This window comes from Syzygium oleosum, unplaced genomic scaffold (assembly GCF_021117445.2).
Source record: "Syzygium oleosum isolate NSW1041296 unplaced genomic scaffold, Sole_v2.1 Sole_v2.09, whole genome shotgun sequence".
Taxonomy (NCBI): domain Eukaryota; kingdom Viridiplantae; phylum Streptophyta; class Magnoliopsida; order Myrtales; family Myrtaceae; genus Syzygium; species Syzygium oleosum.
In genome coordinates this window covers 7,841,830-7,854,488 of record NW_026607493.1, presented here as the reverse complement: position 1 = coordinate 7,854,488, position 12,659 = coordinate 7,841,830, and the positions used below count along the sequence as shown (strand labels likewise).

Sequence of the window (12,659 nt, the reverse complement as noted above, 5' to 3'; positions counted from 1 at the left end):
TTGCGCCTTTCTACTTGGCTTTTGGATTAATATCACAAAAAATCTCAAATTGATATATCCATCATAAATTTATTCCAAATTAAATTTTTTGATCACCAAAAACCCCAAATTGCTACACTTATGACAAATTTACTCGGTTAATTTGAATTCATACCACGAAAAATTATAAATTGATAAACCTGTGACAAACGAAGGGGTAAAACTCTAAACCGGTACGCCTGTTAACTGTCACGGGCCACCCAACTCAGTAATTCGATAATAAAATTTAACGAAAACTAATAAATGGTATATTTGTCACTGGTGTGCCAGTTTGAAATTTTTTGTGGTCAAAAAATTTGTTCGGAGTAAATTTGTCATATGTGTACTAGTTTGGATTTTTCGTGGTATTAACTCTTCATTCAACGAAAATCATCTACGACATTTTACAATATGTAGATATTAAAATATAAAATAAAATAATATTCTATTGATTTTCCGACATTTAAACTACTTCTTTCATTTTTAAAATTTCGAGAAGAAAAATCATAAAAACGCAATAAACAGCTTCTAAATCGCACCGAGTAGGCGTGACGTGATTAAGTGATTCTTTTTGCGCTTGTACTTATGAGCTAGATCTTAAAATTCAATTTAAACTATTACTTACGATGCGATTTTAATTGAAAGTCGATATTTGGAGCCTTAACCGTTTGGAATTGTAGATTACGACTTGATGCCACTGTTGAAGGGCCTGATTTTGCTACAACGGGGAAAAAGTTACCGTGGCATCGATTGAATTAGTTGATCGAGGCCTCTTGGGAAACAAGTCGATACATCTCTGCGATTGGCCCCTTAAACGTGATTTCAATTACGATGATGTATAAAATGTTCGTGTGGGCTCGCCCATATCTTGAATTATTATAACCTTGACCGATCAAGTAGCTATCGCTCAAACGGGCGTATCGTTGCGATTGCCTGATGATGGCCGTGCACGGAGATTTCCTAAGCTGGCCATCATTCGGGAGGTTTGGTTTTGGGGGACTCACGTGGGTCTCATACGATCTGCGGCGCAAATGGACCGGATCTCACTCTTTGCTTGATAGCATTGCTGATTCTCGGGGGTTAGGAATAGGAACTTGATGGATCGATGGGCTTTAAGCCCATCTGAAGTCCAACAACCTTGGTCTCACGTCAAAAGAGTGACTCCCATGGCCACGAGCATCGGGCCACTTCCCCATCCTCGCTCTGGATGTCGTGTCCCGTTGATAAACCGAACCGAACCGAAACCCCAATCGAATTGCCCGATGAACAAAAAGAATTCATCCGTCCCGAAACCAAATTGATAAATTAGAGATATGGTTTCGAGCCGATTCGATCGGATCCATGTTGAGCAACCCCGACTGGTCGATGCCATCCGACGAACACTCATGTTCCATCAAATTCGCAATCTCAAATTCAAGAGTTGAGAGGTCGCATACTCGTTCGACCTTCATTTCATGATGTTCTCTTCGCGTGGATTTCTAGAAGGAAATCACACATTTAAACCTCGGCATTATTCAATTTAAATGAGAAATTATGTAAACTGGTGTTGACACCTATTTTTATTTAACGCAATCCCAGTTCGGGGACGTCGCGACAACCGTCATTTTCCTTTTGCTGAAATAACTCTCAATCTATTTTTGTACGTATCTCTTTAACTTTACCGAGGCAGGCTGGACCCTAGTAATTTGTCTTATTCAAGTGCTCGGACCACTTCTTATTGACTCGGTCGAGATCTACCACCTCTCGTAACCAAAAGACCGGATCTCTCCACAAGTTAAACGGAAGAATTTGACAGAGAGTGGTTGGCCTGAGAAGGTTCAAAGCCTCTCAACAAACACTGAAAACGATTTGGATCTGCTGCTTCTTCTTCTTCTTCTTTGTATTATTTTCGTCGATGGTACTTCGCCTTCCCAAGGATGTCACTGCCTCCTCGCCCTTTCCGGCGCGTTGAATTGACCAACAGCCCCGCGAAACATCCACCAAACCTCTCGGGAACGGGTCGGATCCGAGCTCTTGGTTTACGCGGGCGGGCCCCTCCACGGAGCAGTTTGCACGTAACCGTAACCGATGAGATTTGGACGAGCGACCTTCGACTTCCGAGCTGAAAATCCCCCGGTGCTCCGGCCAACTACGCCCGCTTTGGAGATTTTGGGGGGAAAAAAAAGGCATTAGCTATACGCTAGTCAATTTTGTAGGAAATGATGAAACGTGGCGATCGAGCTTAGCTCAGAAGCGGTGGATTTCGTAGTTGAATGTTTCGTTCTCAAAGTAATTAACAAAGCCGTACTCGTCGGGCTAGTGCCTTATCGGAAACATGAATGAAATAGTTTGTGCAAATAGGGAAGTAAATTGTGTTAAGGGTCGGGTACCCTATTCTTAGATGCAAAAAACAGGAGAAGCAATTTGACGGAATCAATCGTACCACAAGAAATATTCGTTAAGACGAGTTTCTTGTCAAAAACTCCGGCGTCTCCAATTTATCGAATAGGCGGACTTCCTCGCTTAAAAGAAACCGAACAATATTAGGTATAAAAATATCATGGATGATAAACATAATTATTTATTAATTAATTTTCCTCAAAACAAATGTAACCTAAATTAAGATTTAGAGTGATGTGACGGACGACGAGTAAATATTTAATTAATCGATATATCCTTTTAGAGTCAATAAAATCGTCCGGCTTTATCCGGTAAATTAATTTCTGTGAATAAGGTTTTAATACGGGTGGCATTGATTTTAACATAAAGAATATTTTGATTTGATCGGGTAGACGCACTTTTCGTCCGCAAGCCATCCATCGACGTTCGCTAGGTAACCGACCCGCGGGCGCAACCGTGACTCGGTAATCGGTACTGAGTTGACCCGCCAACTCCCCACGCGCCCGTGCGCACGTCATTGCCTGGAAATTTAGGCGGAAATGAAATATTGGACGGATCTCAGGAATTTCTGGAATTGAAAATAGGAATCTTATCGCTGTCCTTTGTTAAAATTGCTTGACCGTTACAACCTACGCTACGTCTAAACATTTGGCGTTTCCATGTTTTTTTTGGGGGGGGATTTTTCCTTAGGAAGTTCACATAGATGGGCAAAGTACTTGGCGTGTTCTGTAAATCCGGTCGAAACCATAGTTAAGAAAATAATACGCGAAAAAGAGAAATATGAAATTTTGTGTACATCTCAATGTACCTTGATAAAAAGTATATGAGCCTATTAATAGGCTTTGTTGGATGACTATTTAAGGTAATAAAATGAACGTAATATCAATTCTAATCAATTACCATGCTGATAAGCTACCGTGAGCTACCAACTGTTCCCTCCCGGCACGTGAAAACAAAATCGAGATTCCTGAATGGTCATTGTTTAGACCAGACCAGACCTGACCAGTGGGTGTGCCGCGCCCTCAAAGTCCTTATCCAAACCTGCTCGTGATATGGATTATCGGGGTATGGTCGGATTGACCGGGCCCAGAGCTGGTGAGCTCGAGCCCCCCCGAGTATTTGTCGCTCTTGCTTGGACCTGGCCAAGATGTGCTTCGAGCCGGGGAATCCGAGCAGGGTCATTGGATCTTGAGATCCACGATTAGATTTATCGAAAAGAAAAACGATAGTACGATGAATAAGTAGACGATGACAAAGATTACCGCCGACCTAATTGAAGAAAAAATTGGATCCCCGCTCTCTAATGGGCTACCACTAAATCCGCATATCGCCACAACACTGAAGCCACGAAAGACACATTTCTTATTCAAATCAAACCATATAGAGCGTAGGGAAGGATCGAGAGAGAGAGAGAGAGGGTTTTAGCCTTTTAGGTGAAGTTGAATACTTCAAAACCAAACACCGAGGCACGTCGACAAGAAGAAACTAGCGAGCACGTATCCAATCCTCTCCGACAAGAACAGCAGACACCGGTAAATACGCTGAAATATTCCGAGAAATATATTACCATGTTTGGGAAATCCCGCCGGAAAATCATTAGAAAATACAAAAGGAAAAAGGGGTTAGTGGCTCTGACGCATTCCGATCGATGGAGACAACGAACGCACGAAAAGAACCTCGAGCCGGCAAGCAATCGAAGTCCCCCCCTCTATATATAGTCAGCATCGAACCATCGATTACTTCGTAGGGTCATCTCTCACTCTCTCTCTCTCTCTCAATCTCCAACACCCGCCAAGAAAAGAACAAGAGCAACAGAAATCAACACACTAAATATATTCGTCGATTCATTTCGATCTCAAACAGAGAAACCAGGAAAGCTCCATCCATGGCTGTCCCTACCAAGTTGCCTCTCCTCCTCTTTGTCTCCTCTCTCCTCCTCCATGCAGCTCTAGGTATCATCTCGATCCATGCATCTATGTCTGTCGTTTCTTCCTTCCTAGTGGTTGGCATTTCTTAGTGATCTCCATCGTGCGTTTTTCCTTGGTGTGTAGCTGAGATTATATGCGAGGAGATACCGAACGACATGTGCGCGTTCGCCATCGCGTCCTCCGGGAAGCGGTGCTTGCTGGAGACCTTCGCGTCCGGGGACGGCGAGGTGGAGTACCAATGCAGGACGTCCGAGGTGGTTGTGGAGAGGATGGCCGGGTACGTCGAGACTGACGAGTGCGTCCGGGCATGCGGGGTCGACCGGCGATCGGTCGGGATCTCGTCCGACGCCCTCCTCGACCGGCGATTCACCTCCAGGCTCTGCGCTCCCCAGTGCTTCCAGAACTGCCCCAACATCGTTGACCTCTACTTCAATTTGGCTGCCGGAGAAGGTAACAGACTATATATATGTTCGGATTCAATTTGCATATATAGACTTTTAGGAGCTTCATGAATTCTAGCGACATTTCTTGCTTGAAGGAAATATTAGGTCTGATTGATCAGCGTCACCTTTGATGTGTTATATGCTTTACTTCTTCTCTACTCAAAGGGATTTTTCCTTCTATCTCGCTTGGAAAAGAGTTGTCGTATTTTGGATAGACTTGTGAAAATATTAAAGATTTAGAGTTCTTTCAATTTCTAAATTTGAAAGATGAATTGTCATCTTCAATCTACCTTAAGACAGCAGCGTCATCAATCGTTTGAACACGACGATTCACCTCCTGAGTTGAAGAAGATGTCAAATCCCACGGTCAAGTTTACGACATGATCATTGTTACGACAAATTATATCAGATACGCCTGTATCAGACGTTCATCTGATTGTGGCTTTGCTTGCATAAACTCTTGCAGGGGTGTACTTGCCGGATCTCTGCGAGGCGCAACGCGCGAACCCTCACCGCACCATGATTGAGTTCTTGAGCTCCGGAGCTGCCCCCGGCCCCGCGTCGGCTGAGTCGTCCACGCTCTTCGCCATGGCCCCATCTCCTGATTCCCTGTGATGACTGACGAGAGAGACATACAAATTTTTCACGCGTGTTTTTGAATTATTGTGGGTTTGGCTCTGGTGATTACATGTTGAAGGAGGAATAATAATGAACCCAAGACACACACACACACACACACACACACACACACACATATAGGCAAAAAGGAATGGGCTATGTACTATACCCCGTAACTGTGGAGTGCTTTTGGGATTTGCTCCAATTTTTCTAATTCAGAATAAGATTCGAGGCATCATAATTTTTTTGAGCTCTTTCTCTGTGATTTGATTCTTTAGCGATCCGGTCCATTTCGGATCTTGAGCGCGCGAGCATTTACACGAAATTTATCGTGGATAACAGAGCATGGTTCTTGCATGCAATGCGTGCCCTACAATGGCTGACTTGTGGGCCTTTTCTTGAATTAAACACCATTCTGGTTGTGATCTTTAGAGACTGGGAATGGCATTCTTTCAAGAAAATGGCGTTTTCTCGAATTATCTGGTAAGAATGCTTTTACCTCGTGCCATTGTTGCTCCTTTGCCGAAAAGCCCGCACACATGCACATCAACACCAAAATCTAACAGAGATAAACTGACAGATTGGCTTTGCCGACCTCCTCAAGGTGTTTGGACAAGAAAGATCAGATCTTCATTAAGCCAAAAACTAGAAAGTTTACGACACCATAGGAGGATACCCGAAACTAAGCATCAACAGCAACACAAAACAAACAGCAAAATACAGTACTGAGAGGCATGTCTAAGGTATGACTCATGTTCCATGGGTTAGTCGACAGGGCTAGCTCGGACAAAGCTCGACTGGAAGATATCAGGTGGGGACTCCATTGGCACAGGGACAAATCTGTCTTGAGAGAACGCCATCCAGGTCTTGTTGGGGCTCCAAAGGGTGACACCGTTTGCATCTGTCTGTCCTTGCTTGCTCTGCGAGAAAATCCGCTACCCTGTTGGCTTCCCTGTATGTGTGCTTTGATGTCGGTCGAACCCAAGTGGTTGAGGAGTGTCCTTGACAATCCCTGATATGATAATACCTCTACCTATGCGTGCGTGAGAAGAGTGATTCCGGAAATGGGCATTTTCTGGGTTTTGTTTATGGTCGGGTGTGTTGTGATGGGTTGAATCAAGGAAGGTTCACCATCAAAGCATAAAAGCACAAGCCGCTAGCCGAGGATAAAGAACCGGAATAATGGCTGCTCACCACTAAGGCGTAAATGATTGCTCCACCGGCCAAGGATAAAGAACTATTTGGTTCACCACCAATGACATTGGATAAAGAATCTGATAATAATTCACTCAAATAGAGGAATTCTCATAGATTCATTACATTTGAGAACTCTCTGCTATTTATAGAAGAACTAATGTATAGGAAATAGATTGAGCATTAAAGACATGAAAACTACCCAAACATTTAAGACATAGGAACTAGAAAATGCATTAAAACGCATGAAAACTAGAACTATGACTCTTGAAACCTAATATTCACTTAATACTTACAAAACTAGGACTTTAAATTCGTTCACCAGCCTTGACCAGAAAATATTTGTCTAGAGAAATCAACAAATATTCAAGGAAATTGCTTAGAATAGCCTCCTATTGACATGTCCTTGAAATTGGCTACTAATATGGTCAATCGGTAAGTTAATACCTGATCGGCAAAGAAGATCTGACAATTCCTCCATCAATAACTTTGTCAATAGCCATTACGTCGATAACTTCATTCTTGACCCATCGAAGCAAGTTGTGATCAAAATCTGCCTTGTCTTGAATAAACATTGATTGTGCTGGATTAGTCGATGGAATGCGGTTGAAACTCGAGGACTGTTCTGTAGAATTAGATGTTCTCACATCATCCACCACCTGCTGTTCTTCTTACAATAGGAAATGGAACATCAGTATTTAGCTTGTGCCCAGCGACTCATAGGCCTTTCCAATCCAACTTCGGTTCAAGACCCCGTGCTAAATGATTTTGGTCTGTTCAGCAGCTTTTTCCAGACACAGTTGTTGGAGACATATAAGGTCTGGCCTCTGCTTGGAAACCTTCGTATTCGTTCCTAACCAAACAGTCCAGATTTCTCTAGTGTTTTCCCTAATCTAATCCCAAGGGAAGAAAAGCTCCTGGTGAGAGGAACACGTAGGAGTCAGGACACTTGAGACTTTTCCAAACGAATCTGCCTCTTTTGACAATTGTTAGGAAGGTGCGCAACAGTCTCATTGGGCTCATTACAAAGAAGCAACCTATTATCCAATGTCAATGCCTCTCCTATTGAGTCCATCTCTAGTAGCAATACTGTCACGAAGGAGCTGCCATAGCAAAGAATTGAGGTCTAGAATCTAGGGCGGAGGCAGTTTCCACATCCAATGCCAGTTTCTTGTCATGACTAACTTCACCGGTAGCACTAGAATCTAGGGCGGAGCATGGGCCGGGCGGGGCGGGATTTTTCCCTTTTGGGCCTGGCCCGAATTTTCCGGGCCTGGAGGAATCCGGCCCGAGGCTCGGCCCGGACCGAAGAAGACCGGGCCAGACCCGGAAATGGAAATTTTTCTTCCTCTTTTTTTTTTCTTTTTTCTTTTTGCATTCTCATGTAATAAAACATATATCGAAAACCTATCGTGTAAACATGACATGAATCATATATCAAAAACCTTGAAAAAAAGGTAAAAACCTATAACAGTGTAATGACAAACCAAAAACCTGTTATGATAAAATATTAAAAGAAACCTGCAATACAATAATTTAATCATCCATCACGTAAAATATTCCTTAAAAAAAACACAGTCACAATAACAAGAAGTCCACAACCGACCCAGTACATATAGAAAATGTTATTTCCGTTCAATTTCCTCCTAACTAATCTTTGCCACGTGGAATTTAGACTGCACGTTGCAGCAAACAAGAATCGAGGTTATTCGCCTCCATCGCTTCGCTTCTAGAATAGGAAGACCACCTAATCTTGCCTTCCATGGCCCACTTCTATCCCATCGACCATCGACGATTATCTTCGACTTAGTTTACCACCCAAAAGAAAAATTACCTCATGTCATTATCCCTAATATCGTCCTCCATGAATTAGGGTAGCTTCTCACTTGTTGCCATGAAGTCTAATCGAAGTAGCTTGCTCTTAGAATCGTTATTTTTTTGTAATTTCTGTTATCGACGAGCACGGGATTTGACAGGGTCCACCGATAATATTTTCGAGAGACTCCAGCATTTCAGAATCTCGAATTAAATCAAACAAAGCAAATCTACCATTTCATTGGATTACAAGCCAAAGAATGTGATCCTCGATCACTTGATACAAGAACGACATTTTTGAAGGGAATGAAAGGTATAGCAACTAGGAACTCTGTCCTTATTACAAACTCTTTCTTGCCTTGGAAGGAATGGCAAAAGAATTAGAGACCCAAACAAACAGAATAGTGAAAAGCAATAATTCTTGCGGCAAAAATACATATAAAGTCAAATCAAACAAGAATATAATTCGAGAAGTGTCAGCATGTTGGCAGGTCGCTAGGTGGCGGGGGCAGCGTGGACGACGGAGTTGGCCCATCCTCGACGAGGAATGCCGTGGCCAGGCCCAACGGCAAGTGGACGTCCAGATGGCAATGCATGATCCAGGCGCCTATTATAATATATACATACCATACAGAAACAAGCTACAATTAATCATTCAATCAATTAAATTGGCTGTTATGATTATAGTTTGTTAAATAAAATCGCACAAGACCATAATTTAAAGAGGTGCGAGGCGTGAAACTCACCTGGATTATTAGCTTGGAACCGGATGGCGGCCCACCCTCCGACGGGGACGCCGATCGTGTTCCGCATCTGCGGGTTCACGAGGTTGAACTTCTTCCGGTCGGTCTTTGGGTTGAAATTGCCGAAACCCTGAGCCAACACGTGGAAATTGTACCCGTGGAGGTGCATGGGGTGGTTCTCGACGGCTACCAACGACGTGTCTTGCAGTATCATCTCGACCGTGGCGTTGTACTTCAATTTCTTGACGCTCGTCTTCTTGGGCGCGAATATGAGGGCTAGGTTCATGCTGTTGTTTTGGTTCGTGTAATCGAACGCCACCGGCGGCTTGTTGGGGAAATCGGTGGTGTAGATTCCTCGGACGTTGAAGAAGAACGCTTGCAGGATGGAGAGCGTCGTGGGGAACTGGAAAGAGGCGTTGTTCATGCTGGCCGAGAGCCTCTGCCCTTGGGGCCCGCCGCAGGAGTTGTTCCCGGGCGCCCCGCACGGCGCCAGGCCCAGCCCCACGGTCACGAGCATGTGCTCGTCGACCTGTAGCGGCACCGGGGTCCAGTGTGGCCCGCTGATCAGCCCGGTCAGGTTGCTGTTGAACTTGTGGGCTGTGGGGGTGTCGTTGAAGGCCGGGAGGGTCGGCATCCTCGGGGCGGAAACGGCCCTGGAAGGGGCATTCTCGTAAATGAAGATGCCCCGAGTGGTCGTGTTGTCGAACGGCACATTGGGGGCGCTGGCGTACGGCCTGGCCGCCATGTAGTAGGCCCCGGGGGCCTGGTCGGTGGTGAGGAGGACGTCGGTGGTCTGGCCTGGGGCGACGAGGACGACGTCCGTCACGTAGGGGTTGGTGTACGTGGCGTCGACCGCGACGACCGTCATCTTGTGGCCGGCTACCTTGAAGAATAGCTGGTTATTGAGGGCAGCGTTGATGATGCGCAGCAGATAGGTCTTCCCTTGCTCCACCTTGTACGTGTACGTGAACTTGGCTGAAAGTTGCATCATTAATTCACGTAACAAAACATAGGTTAAAATATATACAACCTAAATTTTGGAAATGCACACGAATTAATATAATAGCTTACGATTTTGAGAGCAATTATAGAGATCTCCGGGCCTCCCGTTGATGGTATAGGCATCGGAGTTGTTCGGGGCGGCACCGGTTGCCAACCCTTGGTTTTCCACGTCGATGACGTTGGCATTCCACCACTCTCCTGCAGTTGCATCGAGTGTCAATTTTTTTTCTTAGACGAGGTCATTAGTTTTCGCGCAACTGTTAAGAAATAGGAGCTGGTACCATACCAAGTAAAATGGGAATTTCTCGGTGGGGCTTTGGGAACGGGTACTTGTTACCCAATCGGGGGTGGATTATGAGCGCTCCGTGAACCGTCGCACGGAGCCACTGGACATGAGCGTGCCACCAAAGAGTTCCCTCTTGTCCGGTGATGGTGAATTTGTAGGTATAACTGCTTCCGGGTCGGATCGGGCACTGCGTGATATATTCGGGACCGTCCGCCCAACCGCTCAGGAGCTGAAACACTCCATGCCTGCATGTATGTCAATTTTATGTATTAATGATCAACTCAAGATGCCATTTTTTTCCTCCATCATTGTTTGAAAAAAGGAATACATCCAAATGACTCGGTGGAAATTAACAGATGTGTACTTTACATAGGAAAACTTCGAGAGTAATTTTGACTAACAATGGGAAGGCTGGAAAAATCAAGGTTATTAGAAAATGTTGATGTGCATATCGTTGATCAAAGTCAAACCAATTGGAGTAATAATGGGAATTAATCATTATTATTAAGGTTCGATAACCGGAGCTTCTTTGGAAGAAATTTTTACCAGTGAATAGTGAGGTTGTAAGGTGACTTGTTGAAGACGTGGACCACAAGCGTGTCGCCCTCCCGGACGTGTATGGCCGGACCCGGAAGGGTTCCGTTGACCGCCGTGATCACTCGCCGTTGGCACAACCGGTTCACCGTTAGATTTTGCACCTGAAAATTTTGGTGAATATTTCGTTAAACTCTTATGACCAAAGTAATCTACCCGAAGAATGAAACATATGGAACATGCATAATGAGGAGGGATAAAAGGTTAACAAAACAGAAGGCATGCACGTTACATGAAACGTGTGCTCCACGATCGCAGCCGAAGCCATGGAGAACGAAGCCATGAGAGCTAAAGCCCAGAAAATCAAGAACTCGGGACGCGCCATATCGCAGAAGAACAAAACGATTCGAAGGTACAAGAAGCTGACTAAACAGCAAAGAAAGGAAGGTTGTCCTTTCTGTTGTTGCTGCTGGAAAGTGCTGTCGATCTAGAGAGAGCTTGCACAGAAGAAGAGCTGGTGTTGCTTGCCCTGCATGCCTCAACCCGAGATGCATGCAGCTATATATATATGCAGAGCGGAGAGTGAGAACATGTGCAACCCTTTCCAAGACATTGCGTAAAAGAGAAAACGATATTGATATACAATAATCGTCGTTCTTTACGATCGGTCTATTGGGTTGGCGTTGGTAGAGTTAGCCGAAGCTTCGTTACCTAACAGTTTCAAGTTGGCCATCCAAAATACACATATAGGAAATAAAAGCAGCAAAAGTCATAGAATGTTGGTCCGTCAAGCAAGCGAAGTCCTTTGAAAGCGTCAATATAACATCCTTCGGATGATAATGATTTGATCTCCAACATTAGTGTACGTGGAATTTTTCCCTTTCTATGCCGTGGGGGTTGCATTTTCATCGAACCCTTTTTAGATGTTATCCAAATTATAAATGCAATTTCTAGATCTTGTGAAGGACGGTCAATGTCACTTTGAGAAATCCAAATACGAACACTAATTTCTGCGTAGAAGTAGGCCCTTATAACCCTAAGTTTGGCTTAAATTATGGAATGGGTTGTCGAACCACGGGATGTGGAGATTGACAAAAGACAACTTTGCAAGAAACTTAAACGGGCTCCACGATAATACCACATGCCTACTTAACACCTGTTTTGGCTTATTTTGGTCAAAATCGAATTAGGGTTTCTCCATGGAAGTTACTTTCTTATTTATTCAAGCATAGTTCTAAACAACTATCATCTAAAATGCTACCCTTTTGGCCAAAGCTGAAGCTTTTGTGTTTCCAAGCGGACTGTAGTGAATCAATGACATAATTAAGCAAAGATACTTTCGCTTATCTTCCACGAAACATATGGAATCCAAGAAATTAATTATTAGTGTCTCTGAGGGTGCATAGCTAATTAGCCAAGTCAAATTCCTGCGAACTTCATTTCCTCTAGAGATCAGTGAAAATTCAAAGTTGGACTCTTCCGTTCCCTTCGGTCCTCTCCTCCATTTTTCTAAGTTCAAAAATAGAAATAAAAGTAAAAAACTGAGGTACTTAAACATATTCTTGAACCTTGCATTGCTATCAAATCTCACTTCCAACGATGCCAGCCATACCATGATAGAATCATTCCATATGTCGCATGTCAAAAGCCCTTGCAAGAAAATAAAGCAAAATAAAGTCAAAAGGAACCAAGAAAACAA

The 12,659-nt window shown here is 44.0% G+C and overlaps 2 protein-coding genes across 2 annotated transcripts; one reads left to right on the top strand and one right to left on the bottom strand.

The window, feature by feature from the left end:
* Window positions 1–4,215: 4,215 nt before the first annotated feature.
* On the top strand, window positions 4,216–5,636 carry LOC115690712 (uncharacterized). The gene is made up of 3 exons (XM_030617164.2): window positions 4,216–4,349; window positions 4,449–4,775; window positions 5,235–5,636. Exons 1-3 carry the CDS (start codon window positions 4,283–4,285, stop codon window positions 5,381–5,383), a joined length of 543 nt encoding a protein of 180 aa, XP_030473024.2. The 5' UTR covers window positions 4,216–4,282; the 3' UTR covers window positions 5,384–5,636.
* A 2,969-nt stretch (window positions 5,637–8,605) lies between these two features.
* On the bottom strand, window positions 8,606–11,517 carry LOC115690895 (laccase-7). Its single transcript, XM_030617387.2, has 6 exons — window positions 11,253–11,517; window positions 10,973–11,124; window positions 10,427–10,671; window positions 10,210–10,338; window positions 9,142–10,113; window positions 8,606–9,002 (listed from the first exon to the last, which is right to left on the bottom strand). The coding sequence occupies exons 1-6, from the start codon at window positions 11,343–11,345 to the stop codon at window positions 8,872–8,874; spliced, it is 1,722 nt and encodes a 573-aa protein (XP_030473247.1). The 5' UTR covers window positions 11,346–11,517; the 3' UTR covers window positions 8,606–8,871.
* Window positions 11,518–12,659: the final 1,142 nt, after the last annotated feature.